We start from the raw sequence: 25,419 nt of genomic DNA on the forward strand, positions 1-25,419 counted from the left end.
AAGGCTAAGAAGGGGCAGGGGGACTGGAACCTGGTGGGAACCCCCCTTTCCCACTGGCCCCTGACCTTCTGTTCAGTTGCTATGAGCTGCATTACAGAGGGGTCTCTTCAATCAGTCCCTCCCTGGGGCTCTCAAGATAAAATCTCAGTCTCTCAGGATATGGCTCTGAATGGAAGGAGGTGGGAGCTGTAGCTGAGGGAGTGGGGTGGAGGGGTGTCAGATTGCACCCGTCCAGGAGCTTTCAGGAAGGATTAGCGAAGGAAAAGCCCCACTCATGTACTTTCCTCCCACCTTCTGATCACCTGCAGCTGCCTTCTGTTGACTCTAGAGGAAGGGAGAGAGAAAGAGGGAGCCCCAGGACAGGGTAGGGTAGAGGAAGGATGTAGAGGGAAGAGAAGACAGGCTGGAACAGCCATTGAGTATGCTCACTGGCAGAGCTAGATGCCCCAACCTGGCAAGTGCTGGGGCAGTGAGGGTGGGGCGAGCGCAAACCAGAGAGGACTGTGGGTGCTGTCACCCCATCCTCTGGGGAGTGATTTCTGGGCTGATGCTCAGGGGAAAGTGGTCCATGGGCTAAAGGAGATCCTTTATTTCCTTTTCCAGTTGTTATCAAGCACCTGCTGTGTGCACGGCCCTGTGCTGATAACAAGACATAGTCCTTAGCCCCCAAAGTAGCAGAAGACACCCACATAACCCAAGGTGTGGTGCTGGGCTGGGGGTCACAAGGGCTGTGGGAACACCTAGGGGAGTCCTAACCCAGACTTGGCATCTCCAGAGTCTTCCTAGAGGAGGAGCTGTTTCAGTTGGGAGCCAGGGAGGGTGGGGGAATGTGCCTGGTGGATGCAGAGAGCAAGGAGGCACACGGAGCCCGGGTCAGTGCAGGAGCTGAAATCGGGACTTTGTCTTAAGAGCTGTGGGCTTCCCAGGTGGCTCAGTGGTAAAGAATCCACCTGCCAATGCAGGAGACCTGGGTTTGATCCCTGGGTTGGGAGGATCCCCTAGAGAATAAAATGGCAACCCACTCCAGTATCCTAGCCTGGGAAATCCCATGGACAGAGAAGCTTGAGGGGCTACAGTCCATGGGGTCACAGAGTCAGACATGGCCGAGTGACTAACACTTTCACATGGTCAAGCTAGGTCCACAAATGAGTGTTTGTTTTTTTAAATTTATTTTTGGCTGTTCTGGGTCTTCGTTGCCGTGCGGGCGTTTCTCTCATTGTGGAGAGAAGGGGCTGCTCTCTAGTTCTAGCGCTCATTGTTGTGGAGTGGGCTTCCCTGCTGGTTCAGACTGGAAAGAATCTGCCTGCGATGCAGGTGGGTCCAGGATGGATCCGTGCGTCGGGAAGGTCCCCTGGAGGAGGGCATGACAACCCACTCCAGTGTTCTTGCCTGGAGAATTCTATGGACAGAGGAGCCAGACAGGGTCGTAAACAAGTCAGACACGACTGAGCGACTCACACGTCTCACTTTTCAGTCTTGTGGACCACGGGCTCTAGAGCACAGGCCCAGTAGCTGTAGAGCCTGGGCTTAGCTGCTCCGCAGCATGTGAGATCTTCCCAGATCCGGGATCAGACTAGTGTCTCCCGCATCGCGGTGGCTTCTTTACTGCCGAGCCACCAGGGAAGCCTCTCCGCAAAGTGTTTTCAAAGGCCAGGTGAAGGTCAGAATCGCAGGATATGTGATCAGCACACGTGCAGCTCGGATTGATGGATGGTGAGGTAACAGGGTGGCCTCACAGGTGTTAACCATCCTGGGGCTACCTGGGCCTGACCATCAAGTGGTTACTTTCTTCCATTTGGTGGTAGTTTTAGCAACCATAAAACAGCTCAGGAAATGTGGATCAGATAGTATTATCTAGGTGCTTCTGAGAGGAGTGACGCAACGGAGGACATGGGGAAGAGGTCTGTGCTGGGAAGTCTCCATAGGGTCCTGTTCCTTTCCATCCTAACCCACAGTGAGGGGGCAGTCAGCCGGGGCCCCACCTCAGGGTGCCCTGTGAGAGCCCAGTGCTCTGGCAGCCGGCAAGGATTTGGGCCAGCTGGCCCAACCCTGAGGCAGGTGGTGGCCTACAGTGTGTCTGGAAGCAGCTAGTTCCTTCCCCTCAGGCTGAGCCAGCCCAGCCAGGCGTGCCCTGAGGCAGGCGGTGATCCTGCCCGGCAGGGTGAGGAGACCTCCGGGATAGGGGTGTCACCCCAGGCGGCAGGGCGATGGAGTGTCCTCAGAGATGGGGTCCCCCGGAAGCCCCGGAACTAGGCTTTCAGAAGGGAACCTGTGTCTCTTAGGCGCCTACTGTGTCCGGAGGTCTGCTCTGGGCGTTGTCTTGGCCCACCTGCCCGGGCAGGTGGGGAACCGGAGGGTTTAGCCCGCAGCACCCAACGGGCGCTCAAGCGTTAGGAAGCTGATCCCCGCGAAGACCCCTCTGCGGACCCGAGGGCGGGGGCGCGCAAGGGCCAGGGTGAAGGCAACTTGGGTGGTCGCCTGCGTCCGGGAGCCTGTCTCCTGCGGGGCCGACCCCGGACGCGTCCCAGGCCCCGAGGCTGGGAGGGGCGTCCGCTTCCCCTCCTCCCGTCCCTCCTCTCGCCCCCGGGCGGGGTTCCCGGAACGGCCGGGGCGGGGCGTGGAAGCCGGCGGCCGCGCGGGTCGCTGAGGTTTGCGGCCGCAGCGGGGCCGTCTGTCGGTCCGCCCGTCCGTCCCCCTGCGCTCCCAGCCATGGCCGCGCCCCGCATCCTGCTGCTCTTGCTGTTGTTGCTCCCGGCGCCTGAGGGAGGTGAGTCTTGGCGGGTGGCGGGGAGTTCGTCCCGGGCAGGCAGGGGAGGCGGCCATGTCCGCGCCGTCCCTGGTTGCAAGCCCAGGCGGCGCCGTCCCCCGAGGGACCCCAACCGAGCCTCATAACCCCGAGGCAGTGTGCGGACCCCACGACTGGTCTGTCCTCCACCCCAGGCTCCCTCCCGTCTGCACTGACACTGCCCAGACCCCGGGCATCTGCCGTCATTGTTCTGCCCTGGCATGGTGGTGGTGGCTGCGGGGGAGGTCTGTCCTCAAGGGTCCCAAGGGCTTGCCTTCTCAGAGGCTGGGGTGGGATTTCCTGCCTGGCCTTAGCGAGGGGTGGTGGCCGCAGGGAGGCCTGGCCCCTGCATCTGAGGCCTTCCCTGGCCTCAGTTTGTTGGCTGGGAGCCTCCCCCTTCTGCCTCCATTGCCCTGGCCATCCTGGAGACCACTCAGGCTGGTCCCCAAGGTTGGATGAGCCACTTAACTGTTGTAGGTTGATTGTAGACTGATGAATCCCAGGTGGTGGAGGCCCGGCTGGGGAGCTTTTAAAGGCAGGGAAGTAGAAGAGTGCCCTCCCCTTGCCCCACCCGTCTCCCTAGGAAGCTGAAGATCCTTCTGGGGTGGGTGTTTTTCTCCAAGGGAAGGACTTTGTTTCCTTGGGACTGAGAGGAATCTGAAGGGCTTGGGGTGGGAAGTTCCAGTGAGGACTGGAGACTGGTTCACAGTGTCTGGGGTTCAGAAGAACATTTGTGTCGTGGACTTTTGGCTCAAACACTCAACCTGTCTGTGTCTTAGAAGCTTGGCTGAAAAGTCTGTAAAAGGAGGTATGTCAGCTGAGCTACCCAGTAGGATGGGCTGTGCTGGCCTTATCTGTGGCCAGGTGGATGGCTGGCTGGGTTGCACCTGTTGGTGGGCCCACCCTCTGCCCTGCAGCTTTGCCCAGAGCCTACCACCTAGTTGACCCTTCTCAAGGAGGTCAGTCAATGCCTCTGTCTTTGGACCTTGCTCCACCAGTGGCCCCAGGGTGCTTGACACTGTTGGGATGGAAAGATTTCCTCTTCTTGTCCTGTAGGTTCTTTGGCTGGTTTACTAATTACACTGACGTAAGACAAATGAACAGGAGAGAAAAACAAAGGTTTAAAGACATTCCAGGTATATCTCTGGAATGCATGAGCGATCCAAGGAAACTGAGTAACTTGCTCAAATGGTGGACTAGGTCTTCCCTGTAGCTCAAACGGTAAAGAATCTGCCTGCTATCCAGGAGACCCAGGTTCGATCCCTGGGTCGGGAAGATCCTCTGGAAAAGGGAATGGTAATCCACTCTGTATTCTTGCCTGGAGAATCCAGTGGACGGAGGAAGGAGCCTGGCAGGCTACAGTCCATGGGCTCACAAAGAGTCGGACATGACTAACACTACCAGTACACTTCCGGTATGCATGGGAGACCCAAGGAACCAGTAACTTGCCTAAATGGTGCCTCACTTTGAATGCTGTCTTGAACTAAAGGCGAAAGAGTCACGATATTGGGAGTCATGAGGAAAAACCCAGTAAAGAAGGGGTAAAATTGTTACGCAGATTGAAATCTGTGCCTGCAGCCTTGATAGGTTTCTGGAGATATGGTCCTTACCCTCTTCCTAGTACGGCAGTGAAGTTGCTTCGTTTCTTTTGTGATCCCCATGAACTGCAGCCTGCCAGGTTCCTCTGTCCATGGGATTTCCCAGGCCAGAATACTGAAGTGGGTTGCCATTCCCTTCTCCAGAGGATCTTCCCTGCAATTGCAGGTGGATTCTTTACCACTGAGCCCACACAAATGGAGATTTCCTTTATACTTGGAAATGTCTGTTACAAAAGGGTAACTCCTACTCAGTTTTCAGAGCTTCTCCTTTGTCTGCAATTTCTTAAAAATAAACTGCTGAAAATCCATCCTTAGCCCAAAGAGGAATGTTTGGGAGTGGCAAATACACTGACCAGGCTGGGTCTCCAGACGCTGCCCGCTGCCCTGGGGGTGAGGTCAGACAGGGTTCTTAGAGTCCTGGTGCTGTGCCAGGACTTTCTACCTCAGGGTTTATTGTCGGGATCATCCCCAGTCTACACAGTTGTCTGGGCCTTGCTGGACTGGGTGTTCCATTTAGGGTCTGTCAGTGTGGCATCCAGGACTGTTCTCTCCTGCTGGTGGACACCAGATCTGTGCTGATGTAGCCCAAGGATGCTGGGAACATTTGGCTGTAGCAGCTTCCTGGAAGTCGGCAAGCTGTGGTCTATTTCCACACCTGTCAGCCAGGTGTACTTAGATCCCTGCTCTGGCTAAGAGCCGTGTAATGGTTTTGGGGCTCCACATGGTGCTTGGCTACTGAGGGCACGGACATTTCCTAGCCGCCTGCTGCAGGCCCAGCAGCAGTGCTGGGACACCACCCGGACACTTCTGTGGTGGGAGTGACTGTAGCCGATGGTGAACTGGTCAGGAGACAGCCTGCTGTAAGGCTATGGTCTGTAAGCACTGGCCCCTGGAGTCGGAGTTTTCAGCCAGGGCCGAGGCTGCCATGGCTGAGCGGTGGGGACAGGACGTGAGGATTAAGAACAGCTCAGTCCACTCTGTGCTTCCAGTGCAGGGGCGTGGGTTCGAACCCTGGTCGGGGAAGTAAGATCCCACATGCCATGTGGCATGGCCAAAAAGAAAAAGAAAGAAAGAATGTGTCAGTCTAGTCCCCAGCTGTAGGGGGGACTGCTTTTTTGGGGTGTGACTGCTGGGCTTGGGTGGCTCCCATAGAAGGGGGCCTAGAGGAAGACTTCGATGGGTAAGTTGATTTGAAGGTGGAGGATGGGGTGACTTTTAAGGTCCTTTGTAGTCTGGATGCTGCTTTGTGGAGCCTGGGCTTGATCCCCTGGCTTGAGGCTGAGGAGTGGCCGAGTCAGACCCACATGTAGAAAGTTCACCATCCCATCTGGAGGGCAAGCGGACTGATGGGAGAGGGAGGGGGCCCAGGTGGGTGCCTCTGTTGTGGCCTACGGGAGAGGGTGAGGCTGGTTGGGGCGGTGGCCAGAGGATGCTGTGGAGATGGCCCAGCTGGCTCTGGCCTGCTGGCCTGCTGGCCTTGCTGGGGAAGGGGCGGTGTGGGCTGGGACAGGGCTGAAGGCTGGCCCCGTGGCCACCAGTGAACAGTGTTTTTATGTGTTCCAGCCCAGAGTCAGCGGTGTAGGACTTCTCCTGGGCGCAAAGTCGAAGCTGATTTGGTCTGTCCTGATTTCTGTTGCGGCCACTGTTACAACCAGTACTGTTGCTCGGACGTGTCGAAGCAGGTTGTGTGGACGGACAAAGATTGCCCTGCTCCGGAGGCCAGGTGAGTGCACCTGAGATCACAGGTGGGCGGCCTGCGCCTGTCTAGCCAGCCTGTCAGTCCTCTCGAGATGATGCTGGAGCACTCACCGGCTGCCCCGGACCTTCTGTGATCCCTTGCGCCTCCCCCAGCCTCGAGTGCTGAGCAGGTTTCTCAGGGGTTGGTGGCCTCAGCCAGCCCTGTGGCTTACCCCTGGGTGGGGACCAGCGTGTCCTCAGGGTGGGCCCCTTGTGCGAGTGTATCCCGCAGCGTCCATGCACCTGGTGGGGGTTGTATGTGATTTGTGCAGGACTCTGTGTATCCCACTGTGGGCCATACCTGTGTTTTCTTGCCATGGCCCATGGATTTACATTGCCTCTGGGGTTTAAACTGTTTTGTAGGCAGGAACCAAGGGGCTCCCATCTGTGTCTTCCTTTGCCATTCTTCGTGTTTCTTGTGTTTGGCCCCAGAGAGTTGAGGTGGTTACACTCCTCAGCTCATGGCAAGTGATCATTGTTGATTTGGGCAAGTCCAAACCCCCATCGTCTTACACATCTTATTTAATCATCCATGACCATTGCATCCCTTCGTATTCCATAGGCAACCGGACAGTCTGTTGTGTTCTTTCATTTGTGTATGTTGCAAAGTTTATAGTCTGAATGAACCCCCTAACTTTTTATTCTAAATATTCATTTATTTATTTTTGGCTGTGCTGGGTTTTCATTGCAGTCCCCGGGCCTTTTTTTTCACTGTGGTTAGTGGGGGCTACTCTCTAGGTGCAATGTGAGGGCTTCCCAGTCTGGTGGCTTCTCTTGTTGCAGAGCATGGGCTCTAGGGCATGGGGGCTTCAGTAGTTGGGATTCCTGGGCTCTAGAGCCAAGACCCAATAGTTGTGGTACACGGGCGTAGCTGCTCTGAGGCATGGGGGATATTCCCAGACCAGAGATTGAACCTGTGTCCCCTGCATTGGCAGGTAAATTCTTATCCACTGCACCACCAGGGAAGAGGACTGCAAAATCTCTTCATAGCTTTAAAAAACAGAAAGATTTATTCCATTGAAGTTTATGGTAATTATTGGATTTCTGGGATTGTATTCAATATTTGCTGTCTTATTTTGCGCTTTATATTTCTCTCCTCTCTTCTAAATTTCTTTCTTTCTCACTTACTGTATTGCCTTTTTTTTTATTCCATTTTTTCTTCTACCGTTTACTTCTTTTTCAATTTGTATGCTTTCATGTTTTTTTCTTGCCTTATCACACTGTCAGAATCTCCAGTACAATGATGAAAAAAGTGAGAACAACAACAAAAAGTATTAAGAGACATCCTTGTCTTGTTCTCAGCTTCAGGGAGAAAGCATTCACTATTAGGTATGTAAGCTGTGGTCTTTCCATACCTGCTCTTTATCAGGTGGAGGAAGTTCCTTTCTGTTCCTAGTTTCCTTGGAGTTTTAATCCTGAAGTAAGTTTGAATTTTGTTAAGTATTTTCCTGCATGTTTAGAGATAATTAGATGATTTTTCTATTTTTATTTTGTTAATATGGTAAATTACATTCATCTCATTCTTAAGAAATATTTTCTCTGAGCTGGATTTAAGTTGATGGTTTTTTCCTCTGGCTTCTATTATCTCTGTAGAGATACCAGTTCAATAGTCAGTTGTCCAGCATTTAAAAAAAAAATCTTTTTTCTTCCCCTTTGACAGATTTGTAAGATTATTTTTGTTCTGGTTTTTGGTATTCTTCAGTTACACCATGATATATTGAAGTAAAGATTTATTTTTATGAGATTTTTTTTTGATGGAGACCATTTTTAAAAAATCTTTATTGAATTTGTTACAGTATTATTGCTTTTATTTTATGCTTTGGTTTTTTGTGAGATCTTGCCTTCCCAACCAGGGATCTAACCTGCTCCCTCTGCATTGGAAGGCAAAGTCTTCACCACTGGACTACTAGGGAAGTCCCTAGATTTCTTTTTATTTATGCTGTTGTGGATTTGGTGAGCTTCTTAAATCTGTGGTTTAGTGTCTTGCATTAGTTCTAGAAAATTCTCTGCTACTCTTCAATATTAGCCTTCCTCCTTTCCTTCTGGAACTCCGTTTAGACATGCTGCATCTTCTGCTCCAGTGTCCACAGCTCGTCTGTCTCTTCCATAGTTTTGTCTCTGTATTGCATTCCAGATTATAACTTCTAGCCTTTTAGTTTAATTCTTCATATATGTTTAATCTGCTGTTAAGCTCATTCCTTGAGGTTGTTTTTTTATTCTGTTGTAACATAAAATTCACATGCAGAAAAGTACATTAAAATAAATGTACAGCTCAGTGATTTATCATAAAGCAAATATCTTCATAACCACTGTTCAGGTCCAGACAGCAGAAGTCCCCTTGAGCTCACTCTCAATCACTGTCTCTCATTCCTCTAAGACAGTGTTGATTCTAGCTGTTATATAGCCTTGCTTTTCTTTAGAGTTATAATACCCAAATATGCATCTCTAAGTTCTACAGCTTAGTTAGTTTTTTTTTTTTTTTAGTGTTTATTTTTATTTTATTTATTTGTCTGCATCAGGTCTTGGTTGGCTGGGTCTTAGTTGCACCATGAGGGATCTTTTTATGCAGCATGCAAACTCTTAGTTGTGGCATGTGGGATCTGGTTCCCTGACCAGGGATCAAACCCAGGCTTCCTGCGTTAGGAGCGTGGAGTCTTAGCTACAGGACCACCAGGGAAGTCCCTATAGTATAGTTTTTATTGGGGTTGGAGGCAGTATATTTCATGCATTCATAAAAGTACACAAATATAAAGCATACAGCTCAGTGAATTATTGAAATTTAAACACATTCAACTCCACGAAACCACCACCTGTCTGGGGCAAGAACTGACACATCATGGAATCTTGGAAACCCCCTCGGGTTACTTCCCAATCAGTATGCTCTCTGTTATCCCCAACCGTAACATTGAGCTGCTCTGTTACTCATCACACACAGACATCATACGTACGTGACATCATACATCTATTTCTTATCTGGTTTCTTTCACCATGTGAGTTTCATCCGTACTGTGGTGTTTGTTCATTTCCATTGGTGTATGTTAGGTTTTTATACCACAGTTGATCCCTTGTAATGTTGGTGGACATCCGGATTGTTTCCTTTTGGGGGAGGGGTATTGCAAATAGTGCAGCTCTGAGCATCTTTGTACATATCTTTTGGTGCACATGTATAGGCATTTCTGTTACTTTGTAAATGATTTTTATTTGTTCATTTTTTTCTTGGCTGTGCTGGGTCTTCCTTGCTGTGTGGACCCCTCCTCTAGTTGCAGTGGCGAGTGGGGGCTAGTCTCCAGTTGCATTGCGAGGGCTTCTCATTGTGGTGGCTTCTCATCGCAGAGCACAGGCTCTAGGCATGTGGGCTGCAGTAGTTGCTGCATGTGGGCTTTGTAATTGTGGCTCCTGGGCTCTAGAGCACAGCCTGAGTAGTTGGGACACACCAGCTTAGTTGCTCCTTGGCATGTGGGATCTTCCTAGACCAGGGATCAAACCTGGTCTTTGCCACTGAGCCACCGCAGAAGCCCCTGTATGCTTTAAGTATGCATAGTAGTAGTTGTATAAGTCAGTACAGATCGTTTCATTTGTTAATACATCATTGACTAGAGACATATCAATACGTTTGTAGAAAATGATACAATCACTATGTGAAGTGGTTGGAGCTTAAAATTGACCAAGGGTTTATTATATGACTTAGGACTGTTGTTACCATTCACATTTTGCTTTGTTTTTCTTCCAGCCTGTGTATTTTATAAACACAAAGTTATGACTGTGAGATTTTCAGTGAAGAAGAATTTTTAGGTGAATTTTATAAAGATACTTTCTCTGATTGTCCAAGCAACATATACTGTAGTGTCTCAGAAAATGATAGTTCTCTCACCCTACAATGACAGGTTTGCTACAGATTGAGTATCCACATGTGTAGATGTCTCTAGGCTCTCTATTACATTATGTTGACTATCCTTGGGCTAAAGCAGACATATAATTACTGTGTCTTTATATTATGCTTTGATAGTCTTCAGTATTGTCTTAGTTATTTTTAGTCTTTCGTATTTCCATGTAAATTTTAGAATCAGCTTCTCAAGAAAACCAGCTTAGATTGCATTGATTTATACTGTTTTTGTAGAATTGACTTTTTCCTTGACTGAGTTTTCCAGTCCATCAGCATAGAATATCTGTCCATGTATTTAGGTTTTCTTTCGTTTATTCATTTTTTCTTTTTCTGTTTGGCAGCTCAGTGTGGCTTGTGGAATCATAGTTCCCAACCAGGGATTGAACCCAAGTCCTTGGCAGTGAAAGCATGGAGTCCTAACCCTGGGAATTCCTGGTTTATGCTATTTTGATAGTGATGCTAAGAACCCTCTTTTATAAAGCTCTGGGTGCCTTTTAAAAGGAATATCTTTCTTGTGGGAAAATATCTAGGAGTAGAAATCCTGAGGCACTGGAGGCATGTGTTCAGTTTTGACAGATACGTCCAGCACTTGTTACCATTTACACTCCTACCAGCCAGATGAGAGCAGTCAGATTTGCTCCACACCCTTTGCAAACTGGGTATTGTAAATGTTTCTTTAAAAATTGATGTATAAGTACATAAATGCTTCATTTGAATCAATTTTTAATAAATGTATACTTCTCATATTTAACACTTTAGTTAAGATACTGTTTAGTTGCTAAGTCATGTCTGTCTCTTTGCGACCCCATGGATAGTAGCCCATCAGGCTCCTCTGTCCGTAGGATTCTCCAGGCAAGAATACTGGAATAGGTTTCCATTTCCTTCTCCAGGAGATCTTCCCAACCCAGGGATTGAACCTGCATTGGCGGGCAGATTCTTTACCACTGAGCCACCAGGGCACCAGGCAGTAAGATACAGATTATTGCTGATTCCTAGAAAGGTTCAATTTCTGTAGTTTTGCTGGCTGGGTAGTAATATCTGATTGTGTTGTTTTCTTTTAAGATTTCGGTTTTTTGGGACTTCCTGGTGATCCCGTGGCTAAGAATCTGCCTTCCAATACAGGGGGTGCGGCCTTGATCCCTGGTTGGGGAACTAAGATCTCCCACGTTGCGGGGCAACTAAGCCTGTAGCAACTAAGTGTGCTACAACTAGGACCTGACATGGGCGTATAAATGAAAACTTCTTAAAAAAGATTTCAGTCTTTTGAAATTTATTGAGACTCATTTTATGGCTTAGCATATCCTGTACCTTGGTGAGTGTTTCCGATATATTCTGCAGTTGTTAAGTGTACTCTTTCTAAGTGTCAGTTAGGTCAAGTTGTTAACAGTGTTTAGATCTTTTTTATCCTTATTCGTTTTTGTTATTCTTGTTCTGTTGATTACCAAGAGACTACAGATATGTTTATTCTTTTAGTTCTATCAGTATTTGCTTCATGAGGTCTAATACTTTGTTATTAGGTGCATACATATCTAGGATTGTTTCCATAATAAAATGAATTGCTCATTTTTTAAAAAATTTTTTTAATTGCTCATTTTATTATGTCTGATACTCCCTTTATCTCTTGTAATACTATAAATCCCAAAGACAGTATTTTATTCCCTTTCTTTCTTTTTTAAATTTTATTTAGATTATAGTTGATTTACTAATGTTGTGTTAGTTGCAGATATTCAGCAAAGTGATTCCGTTATACATATACATACATACATTCTTTTCCAGATTCTTTACCCATATAGGGTATTACAGAATATTGAGTAGAGTTGCGTGTGCTGAACAGTAGGTCCTTGTTGGCTGTCTATTTTATATGTAGTAATGTGTATGTTAATTTCAAGTTCCCGATTTGTTCTTCCCACCCTGATTTCCCCTTTGGTAACCATAAGTTTGTTTTTGAAATCTGTGAGTCTGTTTGTTTTGTATATAAGGTTCATTCAGGTTGTTTCCATGCCTTGATATTATAAATAGTCCTGCAGTGAGCATCGGGGTCCATGTATTTTTTCGAATTATGTCTTTTTTCCAGATATATGCCCAGGAGTGGGATTGCTGGATCATATAGTAGCTCTGTTTTTAGTTTTTTAAGGAACCTCCATACTGTTCTCCATAGTGATTGTCCCAATTTACATTCCCATCGACAGTGTAGGAGGGCTTCCTTTTCGCCACACCCTCTCCAACACTTATTGTTGGTAGACTATGTTTTTGGCCATGGGGCATGTGAGATCTTACTTTCCTGACCAGAGATTGAACCTGTGCCCCTGCAGTGGAAATGCAGGGCCCTCACCCCTAGACCATCAAGAAAGTCCCCCAAATTATTAATTCCATCTTGTTTTTGGCCATACTACACAGCACATGGAACTTCCCTACCCAGGGATAGAACCCATGCCCTCTCCCGTGGAAGCCTGCAGTCAACTCCTGGACCACCAGGGAAGTCGCTAGACCTTTCGATGATGCCCATTCTGACTGGTGTGAGGCGATCCCTTGTTGTAGTTTTGATTTGCATTTCTCTATAATGTTGAACATCTTTTCATGTGCTTTTTGGCTATCTGTATGTCTTCTTTAGAGAAATATAGAATTTTTTTCATGGTTATCTAAAAAAATTTTAAACAATTTTAAAGGTTACTTTCCATTATAGTTATTACAAAATATTGGCTATATTCCCCATGTTGTACAATACAACCTTGAGCCTATCTTATATCCAATAGTTTGTACTCCCACGCTTCCACCCCTGTGGTGCCCCTCTCCCGTCTCCCACTGGTAACTACTACTTTGTTCTTTGTATATGTGAGTCTGCTTCTCTTTTGCTGTATTCTCGGGTTTGTTGTATTTTTAGATTCCGCATATAAGCGATATCTTACAGTATTTGACTTTCTTTGACTTATTTAATTTACCATAATGCTGTCCAAGTCCATCCATGGTACTGTAACTGGCAAAATTTCATTCTTTTATGGCTGAGATGGCACCCCACTCCAGTACTCTTGCCTAGAAAATCCCATGGATGGAGGAGCCTGGTAGGCTGCAGTCCATGGGGTCTCGAAGAGTCGGACATGACTGAGCGACTTCACTTTCACTTTTCACTTTCATGCATTGGAGAAGGAAATGGCAACCCCCTCCAGTGTTCTTGCCTGGAGAATCCCAGGGACGGGGGAGCCTGGTGGGCTGCCGTCTCTGGGGTCGCACAGAGTCGGACACGACTGAAGCGACTTAGCAGCAGCAGTATACCATTGTGTACATGTATGTGTGCACACACACATGTGTACACACACCACATCTTCATCCATTTGTCTGTAGATGGACACTGGTTGCTTCTATACCTTAGCAATTGTAAATAGTGCTGCTATGACCATTGGGTCCGTGTATCTTTTTAAATTAGTGTTTTGGTTTTTTTTTCTTTTTTGATGTATACCCAAGAGTGAAATTGCTGGGTCATATGTTAGTTCTCTTTTCAGGGTTTTTGTTCGCTTGTTTTGGCTATGCCGAGTAGCATGCAAGATCTTAGTTCCCCAACCGGGGGTAGAACCCCAGCCCTTGGCAGTGAGAGCCCAGAGTCGTAGCCTCTAGACTGCCAGGGGATTCCCTATTTTTAATTTTGTGAGAAACCTCCATACTGTTTACCACAGTGGCTACACCAATTCACATTCCCAGCGATAGGGCCAAAGAGTTCCCTTTTCTCCATATCCTTGCCCGCATTTTTTATTTGTGTTCTTTTTGATGATAGCTGTCTGGATTGGTATGAGGCAGTATGTCATTGTGGTTTTGATTTGCATTTCCCAAAGACAGTATTTTAATTGTCTTTTTTGCCTTTATCAGGATCTTTATTTTCTCTTCCTTCACGTTTAAGCTTCATCTGAGACATGTTCCTTCTACCTTTCATACAGGTAGACTGGTGTCAAATTTTCTTGGCTTCTGTTTGTTTGAAAATGTCTTTGTTTTACATTCCTTCTTAAAGGATATTTTTCCTGGTATGGATTAATAGGTTGGAAGGTATAAACTTCCAGCAGAGTTCAGCATTTTGAAGCTTTCGTTCCATGGTCTCCTAACATCTGTTGTTTCTGTTGAGAAATCAGATAATGGTTTTATTATTGCTCCTTTGCCAGTGGCATGTCTTTTTTCTAATTTTTAAGTTTTTTCTCTCATGTTTGGTTTTTACCTAGGTGAGTTGTACCTAGGTGAGTTTTTCTTTGAATTTTTGCTGCTTGGGGCTTAAGATATTTCTGAAATCTGGCTCCGCCAGTTTTGGAAAATTTGCAGCCGTTATCTTTTTTTTTGTTTTATCATTTTTGCTAGGAGAAAAATAATTTTAATAGCGTGCATACCTCTTTTTAAAGATTGCTTCTACTCCATTCTCACATTTCCTCATCTGGGACTTTAATTACACATATGTAAGACCTTTTCTTTGAGAGTCCCTTGGACTGCAAGGAGATCCAACCAGTCCATTCTGAAGATCAGTCCTGGGTGTTCTTTGGAAGGAATGATGCTAAAGCTGAAACTCCAGTACTTTGGCCACCTCATGCGAAGAGTTGACTCATTGGAAAAGACTCTGATGCTGGGAGGGATTGGGGGCAGGAGGAGAAGGGGACAACAGAGGATGAGATGGCTGGATGGCATCACCGACTCGATGGACGTGACTCTGAGTGAACTCTGGGAGTTGGTGATGGACAGGGAGGCCTGGCGTGCTGCGATTCATGGGGTCGCAGAGTTGGAATTCATGGGGTCGCAAAGAGTCGGACACGACTGAGCGACTGAACTGAACTGAAGACCTTTTCTACAGCTGTCTTCCGTATTTCACTCACTGTCTTCTGTATGTACATTTACTATCGTTTTGTGTCTCTAGGCTTTAGTGTATATATATTTGTTTGGGTTTGTCTTCTAGTTGATTGATTATATTTTGAGCTGTCTAATAAGTTACTGATTTTTGCATGATTTTTTAGTTCTAGAATTTTTGTTTCATTTTTTGTTTGCAGTTCTCCTAAACTGCTGCTGCTTTTTTCCTTTGATCTCCTTGAACAAAGGTCACAGTCTGAGAATGTCAGTGTTTGGAGCCCCTGTGGATGTTTCTACTGTCAGTTGTTTCCTATTGTCTAATGTTCTCGTGTTCCTGGAAATCATCATCAGTTGTGTGCCAAACATTGTATTTGCAGAATGAATTATAGCCATTTGGAGCTCAGGATTTCCTCCAGGAAGGACTGATAACTGCTTTTGCCAGGGACACGAGCACTCTAAGGTCATCTTGGCCTGATTGCGGAAACTGAGACAAGTAGAAGCTGAGCTCCTTGCTGAGTTTCTCCTTGCTGTTCAGGACCTCAGTGGTTAAGGATCTTCCTGCCACTGATTCATGTCAATGTATGGCAAAAACTACCACAATATTATAAAGTGATTAGCCTCCAATTAAAATAAACAAACTAAAAAAAAAAAAAAACCCAAAGAAAGGCAGAATAGAATGAGTAAACATGTGAAACTTTGGGCTAGATACAGAATTTATACGAAACAGAAAAATCTTGATTTATGATCTAAAATATAAAACGATCTTAAAGGCATTTTAAATAAAATTTGAATTAATAATTAAATGAATTTAAACTGTAAGTATGTTAGACCTCAATAAAATAGTTTGGTTTTAAAAACAAAAAAGAAAAAGGAGAATCTACCTGCCCCTGCAGGAGATGAGAGTGCAAGCCCAGGAAGATCCCCAGGAGTAGGAAACGGCAACCCACACCAGTCTTCTTGCCTAGAGAATTGCCCTTCTGAAATAGGCTGGTGCCCCTAGGAGAAAGGGGGCTTTAGATGCCAGACCCACCTCCATGGAAGTCTCTTCCTGCTCCGCCCCTGCCCCCCTTATCCCAACTTGGTATGCTTTACTCTGTTATTGCTGGCTAAAGCCTGCACACTGATTTTTTTTGAAAATATTTTTTCCTTAGCTTTACTTGCCCTTCAGATTTAGGATATAGTTATTCCTAATTCTCTTGAATTTTTCTGTTTGTTTCTCTTTTTTTTTTTTTTTGAGAATTTTCAAATACATACAAAAGCAGAGAGAATAATAACCCCATATACTCATTGCTTGCCCCCCTGATTAGCAATACTCTGCTGCTAATGTTCCACCTACCTCCCACTACTTTTGTTTCCTGGGTCTTTTAAAACCAATCCCAGACATGAAAATGTCTCCTTAAATGTTAGTTTTTTCATCATACAAGTGAGTCCTTTATTATTATTTTTAAAATAATTATTTATTTGACAGCATTGGGTTTAGTTCCATCATGGATGATCTTTTGTTGTGGTGTGTGGGCTCTGTAGCTGCTGTGTGTACTCAGGCTTAGTTGCCCACCACGGCATATGGGATCCTAGTTCCCCGCCCAGGGATCGAACCCATGTCCTATGCATTGCCAGGCAGATTCTTAACCACTGAACCACCAGGGAAGTCCCAAGTGAGTCCTTTAAAAAGAAATATGATCGTATATCTGGAATACACTTGGCACAATTACCGCAGTTTATTTAATAGCTTTTAATACTAGTCTTCAGTTGCCTTCGCTTGTTTCCCAAATGCTTTTTTTGCAGATGGTTTGTTTAGTTCAAAGTTACTATTATTTTTGAGGGGGATGGGATGCTGCGTCACACAGCTTGCAGGATCTTAGTTCCTCTACTAAGGATTGAACCTTGGGCCACAGCAGTGGAAATGCCAAGTCCTGACCACTGGACCTCGAGGGAACTTCCAGTTACTACTTTTTTAAAAAGCTCTGTTGTACTTATAGTTATTTACCTCTTTTCTTTCTGTTTTTTTGTCTTGCATCTTTTCTCCTTTTCTTCATTAGTCTGGCCAGAGGCCCACCAACTTTGGTTCTGTTCATCTTCTCTGTTATTTTCTGTGGCTACTATTCTCTTTGATTTTTGCACTTATCTTTATTAATTCCTTCCTTATTTGGGGAGTTTGTTCTATTACATTTTTCCTATCTTCTTTAGTTTCCTACCATATCGCTATCAAAGCTATACATTTCCTTCTAAGAATTCTTTAGCTGTGTTTCACCAGTTTTGACCAGTGGTGTTTTTATTTTCATCTGGTTTTACAGATTTCTCAATATTCTCTATGATTTCTTATTTAAGCTGCAGCTCTTCTGTTGTAATATGTTGGTTTCTCAAGGTATGAGAGTTTTTGTTTTTAGCATTTTGTGTTTTTTTTTTTTTTTAGCATTTTGTTTTTAACTTTATCATGTGGGTCTTTTGTTACTGATTTATAACTTCAGCCCATTGTAGTTGGAGAAAATAATTTGTATGATAGCTGTCTTCTCAGATCTCTTGAGACTGGTTTTGTGGCCCCATATGTGTTAGTGTTTAGTTACTCAGTTGTGTCTGAGTCTTTGCGACCCCATGGACTGTAGCCCAGCAGGCTCCTCTGTCCATGGGCATTCTCCAGGCAAGAATACTGGAGTGGGTTGCCATTTCCTTCTCCAGGGGATATCTTCCCAACCCAGGGATTGAATCCAGGTCTCCTGGATTGCAGGGTGGATTCTTTACTGTCTGAGCCACCTGGGTGGTCTCTCTGAGAGAATGTCCCATGTACGCTTTAGAAGGATGTGTGGCTTTGTAGCCTGAAATCCTGGTATGTGTGATATCTGTCCTCTGGAGGCCACCAGGGCCCCACCTTTCTGGCCCATTATGGGGTTGGCTTTTATGCATGTTCTGTGCACGGGCTAAGGTTGTGTTTGTTCCTGGTGTGCTGGGTGGGGTGCAGGTGGTTAATTGTGAGATTTCCTCTTTGCAGTGTCCACACTGAAGCGTTCACCTCCATCTACGATGACGACCCCATGTCCAAGTACGTAACCTGCAGGCTCGGTACATCGTCCCAGCAGAGGTGACGGGGGGCTCAAGAGGGCTGCGGGGACTGCGGGGGCACAGAGTCCTTGGGGTGTGGCCCCGGAGAAGCTGTCGCATGTCTGAGCTCCAGGAGCTTTGATTCTTATGTTGGGAAGTTTTCTTCATCATTGTGCTGGGGATTGGGGTGACTGGTTGACAACCGAAACGCTGAGGGTGGAGGTTCACATTGACCTTGGTGATGGTGTGGGCTGTAGGTGTAGGTGATGGGAAGGGGGTGACCGTGATGGGGGCGATAGTGACAAAAGGTGATAGTGATCAGGTGGTGGCGCAGGGAAGAGGTGTTGGCTACAAGGCTGAGTGTGTGGCGATGGCACAGTGATGGTGGGGATAGAGTGATGATGATGATGGTGGCTGTCTGGTACTGGGGCAGGCGTGCGTGTTCGTGTTGATGGTGGAGAGGTTGATGGTAATGGGTGCTGTGGTGGCGTGTAGAAGGGTGACAGGCAGATGTATGATTGTAGGCCATGAAGTGGCGAAGGGGGACAGTGGCAGGGAGGGGTTGGCATGACGGTGGCAGGGGTGGTGGTGAGGGGGCGTAGTGATGGGGGACACAGGTGTGGTAAAGGTGCTGCGATAACGGATAGTGCAATGTGATCTCACGGTCTGACATCCAGCCAGTGTGGGCCTCTTCCTGGGGAACACCAGAGAGGGCTCGGGGCAGTGCTGGGGTCTGAATGGCCTTTCCCAATGAAGACCACCACTTCCTGGAGGACGACAGGAACGGGTGGGGCGGGTGTGGCAGGCTGTGTGGGAGGCAGCGTGGTTTCCTGGTCTGGCCAGAGGGAGGCTGGGCTAGTGGGAAGTGGCTGAGGGAGGGGCCAGGGTGGGGTGCCCTGCTCTCTGCCCTGCTCGAGGATCCAGGTCAGAGAACGAATGGGGTTCACATGAACGGCTTGGGTTTGGGTGGGATCGAGTGTGTTGAGGGTCAGTGACATTTGAAGAATGGCTGTAGGAGGCGCTGAGAGAGAGGGTTCAGAGAAGGGCAGGAAAGAGTAAGGTGGCCTGGTTGGTGAATGAGCATTGGGCACTGTGTGAGAAACGTGGATTCTACATCGCAGAACAAGATCCCCCGGGAGCAGAGGAGATGTGGGTTCCTGGGGGAAGCTCGAGGGCACCCTCCCTGCCTTTCTCGAGGTGCCTGAGCCTGCAGCCTCCCCACTGGGCCATCTTGCCTGTCCGCTGGGAGGATCCTTCTCCCCTCTCTGGGCCTTCTCCCCATCCTGCCCCACCTCTCCTCTGCTTCTGAGCGGAGCCCCAGCATGGCATCCAGCGCCTGCCTTACAGGGTTGAGGCTCCAGGAGCAGGTACTGGGAGGGGCCGTGTCTCCTTTGGGTGCCCCCTTGAGCACCCATCAGGGGCCACCCTCTCGGGTGAGCATTTGTGTGCTGCCTCCTCGGCCGGCGGCACCGTTGATTGTCCACTGGCACGGTGGTTCCTTGGGGGGCTCCAGCCCTGTTTGGAAGCTTCTGCGAATGCTCCGCAGCAGAAGGACCCGATGTGCTGAGGGGTTCTGGGCCAACTCCACCCTCTCCCCACCTCTGCCCCCTCCTTCTTCATTCTTGGTCCGCCCCCACCCCGGCTCTTCCTCTGGGCAACTCCCTGGGTTCCCCAAGAACAAGGCAGCAGGTCGGAGCACAGCAGTGCAGTTGGGACTCCATCTGCCTTCAGAACCTAGGCTCTCTCTGTGCTCCCCACAGAGTGGACATGTTATCGGTGGGTCTTCCTGCCACTTTAATAGGTGACTCCTGTCCTGCCCTGCTGATGTTCAGTGGCTGGTCCATGTAGTCCCCCCCGACCCCTGTGCTTTCTTGGTTCCCCATCACGGTCCTTTTGGGTCCTGATGTCATTGTCCCTTCCCAGTTCCTTTCACTCACAGGATCATCCAGCAGGAATGGTGTGTTTTGAAGCACCTGAGTGGTGGAAGCTCTGGCTGCGGGCCCCAGGCTGGTCACTGCTGACCCTCATGCCGGCTCTGCCGTGAGAATACACTAGGAAGGCAGGGAGGTCTGGTAGCTGAGGCATGGGCATGGCCAGCCTGTGTTAGTTCTTGGCCCTCACAGCACCCTTCCCTCAGTTCTTATACCCACTGGGTCATGGCCACGTGCTGCCTGGCCAGTGTGGTGGTGGGAATGCTGGTGTCCAGCTCGAGATGGCCCTTTCACTGCTGGGACAATGGGGGTCTTTGGGCTCCTAGAGACCTTCCCGTTCAGCCCTGCTGCAAGCTCCTTGCCTGGGCTCTTGCTCCCCTGGCCTTCTGTCCCTTCCTTCCTAGGCCGACTCTCGCCTTCTGAACTTGACCTTTGGGTTCCTTGACCTCTGGGGGGTAGTTAGCCTCAGCCTTCAGAGGTGTGATTCTGTTCGTATGGTGGCTTTGTTGGGGCCATGGATCCCTGCCCCACCGTGTAGTCACCCCTCATATATTGCTGTTCCTCGGGGCATCAGGCCTTGCTGTCCCACCTGGGATCCCTGAGTGACTTGATTCACTTGTCAGATACTTCCTGAGCATCCGCTGTCTTGGCCAGGCATTGGAGACAGTGATGGTTCAGGGCTGGTTGCAGTCTGTGGCTCTGTGAATCCATAGGCTGGAGGCAAGATGCACGGTAATCCAGTGCTCACACAATCCAAAGGAGTGTGTGTTGATAAACTGAAGTAGCCAGGCAATTGATTCTGTAAGAGCATTTATCAAGGAGTCTGACCTTTTCTGCATGGTCAGGGGCGGTGTCCTACAGGCAGTGAAGTTTTGATCTGAGAAGTGAAAAGTGACGAAGAATGAATTGTATAGGGATGGGAGGAAAAGAGCCGGTGGGGTGGTTTTGTAGGAAGAACTGCCTGTATGAAGGCCCTGAGGGAAGACGGAGCACACAGTGCTTCCAGAAGCTAACAGGAGGACTTCCCAGTGGCCTTGTGGTAAAGACTGTGCGTCCACTGCAGGGGGCACACGTTCAATCCCTCGTCGAGGAACTAAGATCCCACATGCTACATGGCACAGCCAAACAGAAAAAGCTGAAAGGAGGGTGATGTGGCTGGATCATACAGGAGGGATGGTAGGAGTCCCCCCAGCCACACAGGGAGTTTTAGTTTATTTAGACTTAAAAAAAAATAAATTTTATTTATTTATGGCTGTGCCTGGTCTTCACCGATGCTCGGGCTTTTCTCTAGTGATGGGAAACGGGCTGCCCTCTAGCTGCGGGCGTGGGATCCTCACTGCAGTGACTTCCGTTGTGGAGCGCGGGCCCCGGGGCACCACATGGGCTTCGGTAGTGCCTTCCGGGCCCTAGAGCACAGGCTCAGTAGTTGTGGTGCCCGGGCCTAGTTGCTCCGTGGCATGTGGGGTCTTCCTGGATCAGGGGTCCAACCTGTGTCTCCTGCATCAGCAGGCAGATTCTTAACCACTGAGCCACCAGGAAAGCCCTTTATTTAGACTTTTAATTGAAGATGGATATTTGCTTTGTTGTGTTACTCTCTGATGAGACAAATGCTAGATTTTTTTCCCTCTCTTATCACACTATTAGTTATTAGTGTTACTCACTCAGTCGTATCTGACACTTTGTGACCCCGTGGACTGTAGCCTACCAGGCTCCTCTGTCCATGGGATTCTCCAGGCAAGAAAACTGGAGTGGGTTGCCATACCCTCCTCCAGGGGATCTTCCTGACGCAGGGATCGAACCCGGGTCTTGCATTGCAGGCAGATTCTTTACCATCTGATTCACCAGGGAAGTCCATTATATCTCCACACAAAGAGAGAAGTACAGATACACACACATTACACAGAGTTTACAAAGAAATTATAAAGCAAATTCCTGCATGATCCCAGGAGCTCCAGGAGCCATGCTAGTCTCTTGAGGAGGGGCAACAAGATCAGACGTGCCAGGCTGGCCACGGGGACTTGGGTGGGTTCAGATTTGAGACCGGCAGCATGCACTGGTGGGAGAAGAGGAGCTGAGGGGAGGGGCCGGCGGGCCCTGGGTCTGCGGGTGGGCTCAGATGGCTGAAGTGCCCACTGAGTGGACGGCTGGAACGGGGCTGGCGGGCTCAGCCAGGCAGAGCAGGGGGGTGGTTGGGGACCCCATGGACAGTGGGGAGGGGAGGCAACTCCGGGAGCTTTTCCCTCCCCCATCCTGGCCCCAGTCTGGAGCGCAGCTGGGGCATCCACTGCAGTGTGTCTTTAAGAGGCTCTGTCCTTCCTGCTTCTGACGTCAGGGCTAGGGAGGGCCCAGGAGATTCGCTTTACTTTTCCTGGAAAGGGGAGGAGATTGAAACTGAGTGGCCTGGGGATGGAATGGGGAAGCCCCTGGGCGCGAGAGGCCCTTGAGTGAAGGCAGAGACTAACATGGGGTGAGCCTGGGTTGCCGGTACTGTGGTGTGTGTCAGATAGAGATGGAAGAGAGGAAGGGAGTGGGAGAGAGAGATTAGAGATTGGTGGGGGCCCTGCAGTCATGTGTCATTCATCGCGCGCGCTTGTGTGTGCGTGTGTGTGTGCGTGTGCGTGTGTGTGTGTGCATGTGTGCACACACGGGTCTGTGTCTGCATCCTTGGTCAGCAGAGGGCCTGGGAGGAGCTTGCGGGTGAACGGCAGTTACAGGCTCCTCTGCTTAGGCAGGCGGCACCGGCTGACTCCCACTGTTCTGACTTGGGGCCTTGGTCTGGGCCGCACAGTGGGCAGTGGCTCCTGTTTTATGAATGCAGTTGGGTATTTTGAGTCTGGGACGGGAGGGTCTGTCCTTAGTCCGTCCCAGAGCTGTGACGTCAGCTGGCCTATGAGATGGAAGACCCTCCACTCAGGGCGGGGAAGCGGGGGCACCGTCCCCTCGACCTTCCTCCAGGCCTCAGGGGAGCCTACAGCTCACAGCTCACCAAGCCCCTTCCATGTTTTAATGGAACAGCTGGTTGGTGCAGTTCCCTTTTACTGGAAGGAATACTGCTTGGCCTCTGGGAACGGGAGGACAGCAGGGGGCTGCGGCTGCCCTTGAGAGTCGGCTTTGGTGGATTTCCCGCCCAGGGCCAGCCTTCTCAGGTGGCGGAGTCTCCACTCAGGCCTGGGCCTTGCTGAGGGGCCCGCGTAGGCAGGGAGGCCTCCTCTCGCCTGGCTCTTGGTTGATCCACCTGCCTGCCCCTCGGGTTGGAGTGAGGGTGTATGAGGACATCTGGCATGATGTTTGGCACCCCACAGGCTCACCGTCACTCCAGGGGCCTGCAGCCATACCACTCCCTGCCGTCCTGGCCACACTGGTCTCCCCACTCCTGGAAACTTCTCCCTGTGATTCATTACCTGTGGTTCCTGAGTCATTTTCCCTTCAACCCTTGCCTCCTGTAATGGTCTGTGGGCTCCCAGAGGCCCTGAGTTGGTCTTTCTCACCCACGTCTGAGATTTGGATTCAAGCCACCCTAGGCCTGGCTGGTGGTGGGTACTGGGTGTGCGTGTGCTGCTGGCTCAGTGGAGGCGGGCAAGACATGAGTATGGGGGAGGACACCTGAAGAGCTGTCTCCCAAGCTCCTGAGGGGCATCCCGGGGGCAGCCAAGGTCAACCCCATACTTGAGGAAACACTGGAGGGTGAAACAGGGTCCAGCTCCACACCCCAGAAGCGCCTTTATCTGTGTTGCCCGGTCTCCTCCAGCTAGAGAGGTGCCATCTGGGAGTGGGTGTGGTGTGGACTGCCGGTCCTGGGTGGGGGCGGGAGGCCCTGGATCTTGACTGGCTTTATTTAGGTTCTTTTTTTTGGCCGTGTGCGGCATGGGGGATCTTTGCTCCCTGACTGGGGATCGAACCCATGGCGCCGGCAGTGGAGGTGTGGGGTCTCGGCCACTGGAGCACTGACTGGCTTTCTGCCAGGTTCGGCACAGTGCTCGCCATCGGGGTGACCCTCTTTGTGATTGCCGTGGTCACCGTTATCATCTGCTGCACCTGCTCCTGCTGCTGTTTGTACAAGATGTGCCGGCGCCCGCGACGTGAGCATCCCCCCCTGCCCCACGGTGACCCCTCGGGGGCAGCACAGACCCGGGTGGTGTGGTGGGCTCGCCAGGGCCCTGGCTGGCCTGAGCTGGAGGGCGGGGTGGCCAGCCTGGCGCTCCTGACCGGGGCTCTCTTTGCAGCGGTTGTGACCACCACCATGGCCACCACGGTGACCCACACCCCTTACTTGCAACCGCCCAGCTACCCTGGACCAACGTACCAGGGCTACCACTCCGTGGTCCCCCAGCCGGGGCTGCCAACAGCACCCTACCCGACCCAGCCCATGGGCCCCCCCGCCTACCACGAGACGATGGCGGGTGAGTACGCCTGCCGACTCTGCCATGCCTGACCCCCTGCAGCCACGACCACAGCTAACTGGTATCCTCTCTGTTTTCAGGAGATGCAGCCCTGCCCTACCCTGCCAGCCAGCCTCCTTATAATCCGGCCTACATGGAGCCCCCGAAGATAGTCTCCTGAGCACTCCCTGGTGTCTCTGGCTACCAGCTGATCTGTCCTGCGTGTGTGACTGGGTGTGCGGGTGCGGGCCTCTCTCCCCGGGCGTGGTGTGTGTGATGGCGATGAGGGGTGCGCGAAGCAGCCCATGGCAGAGTTGCCGGGACCATGTTGTGCTCCCCTCCTCACTTGAGATTATGCTTCCTGGAACCCCACAGAACGGTTCTTTTCCAGCCACCCCAGCGAGACCTGGGGCTGGAGCAGGGATGCTTGTCGTACTAGGACAGCTCAGCTTTTGTGTGGGCAGGATGCACCCGTCTTCCGGTTTCTGTGGCATGGCTAGCCGTCTTTGAAGCACTAGAGCCACGTTGCGGGCGAGCGGGTGAGGCTGAGGACTGCAGGTGGGTCTCGATCTTTCCTGTGGCTCCCGCAGCCGGGGCCTTGCCCTGTGGAGGGTGGGTGGCCTGATTATCTGAGCGCCTCAGGCGGAGCCCCACCCTTCCTGAAAACTATCTTTCTGGACCCTTCTTGCACCCTTCCTGGGACCACCTGGAGGCCCACACTTACCCACGGTTCTGGTTGCCCCGGTTGGCCCTGGCGCCTTTCACAGGTGGACAGGGCAGCCTATGACCACTTGTCCACTCAGGTGTCCCCCCTGCAGTGTTTTTATTTTACTGTTCGCTAACTATTTTAGCTGTGTTCTGTTTCAAAATGTGTGTAATGGTTGCTGTGAGGCTGAAACCGTTGGGTCCTAGACGGAGACTTCCCCGAGAGGAGAGGGACTCTGAGTCCCTGCTTCCCCATCACCAGCCTCACAGGCTACCCGGCTGCTGGACCCCAGGCCTAGGTGTGTCCTGGCAGCGGGGACACCTGGGTCAAGGTGTCGTCTGGACCAAAGGTGGAGGGGACCCTGAGGGGGCTCCTGTGACCTAGACACATACCTCGGTGTTCCCCACCCCTCTGTCCGTGTCTTACCACGTCGTAGGTCGGGACCTCTTAATGTGTTTGGAGTCTTGGGTCTGCACCCTTGTTTGTAATAAATGCAGATATTTCGAGCTGTTGCCTCCTTTCACTGTAGCCCTGGCTGCTGGGATTGGGGGC

The 25,419-nt window shown here is 49.8% G+C and overlaps 1 protein-coding gene across 2 annotated transcripts; it reads left to right on the forward strand.

Annotated features, from left to right (window-relative positions):
• The first annotated feature begins 2,638 nt into the window (after positions 1–2,638).
• SHISA5 (shisa family member 5) lies at positions 2,639–25,345 on the forward strand. Of its 2 annotated transcripts, XM_068982372.1 has the most exons (6): positions 2,639–2,767; positions 5,947–6,106; positions 17,802–17,852; positions 23,746–23,861; positions 24,006–24,182; positions 24,263–25,345. In XM_068982372.1, exons 1-6 carry the CDS (start codon positions 2,710–2,712, stop codon positions 24,340–24,342), a joined length of 642 nt encoding a protein of 213 aa, XP_068838473.1. In that variant the 5' UTR covers positions 2,639–2,709; the 3' UTR covers positions 24,343–25,345. The 2 variants fall into 2 exon arrangements, with proteins under 2 accessions (XP_068838473.1, XP_068838474.1); XM_068982373.1 differs by lacking the exons at positions 2,639–2,767; positions 5,947–6,106; positions 17,802–17,852 and adding an exon at positions 22,180–22,249.
• Positions 25,346–25,419: the final 74 nt, after the last annotated feature.

Source organism: Capricornis sumatraensis, chromosome 10, assembly GCF_032405125.1.
Source record: "Capricornis sumatraensis isolate serow.1 chromosome 10, serow.2, whole genome shotgun sequence".
NCBI classification, from domain to species: Eukaryota; Metazoa; Chordata; class Mammalia; order Artiodactyla; family Bovidae; genus Capricornis; species Capricornis sumatraensis.

Coding starts and splice junctions, on each gene's coding strand:
- SHISA5 (XM_068982372.1), top strand. CDS start 2,710: ATGGCCGCGCCCCGCATCCTGCTGCTCTTGCTGTTGTTGCTCCCGGCG. Junction 6,107..17,801: donor TGCCCTGCTCCGGAGGCCAG/GTGAGTGCACCT, acceptor TCCTCTTTGCAG/TGTCCACACTGAAGCGTTCA. Junction 17,853..23,745: donor GATGACGACCCCATGTCCAA/GTACGTAACCTG, acceptor GCTTTCTGCCAG/GTTCGGCACAGTGCTCGCCA.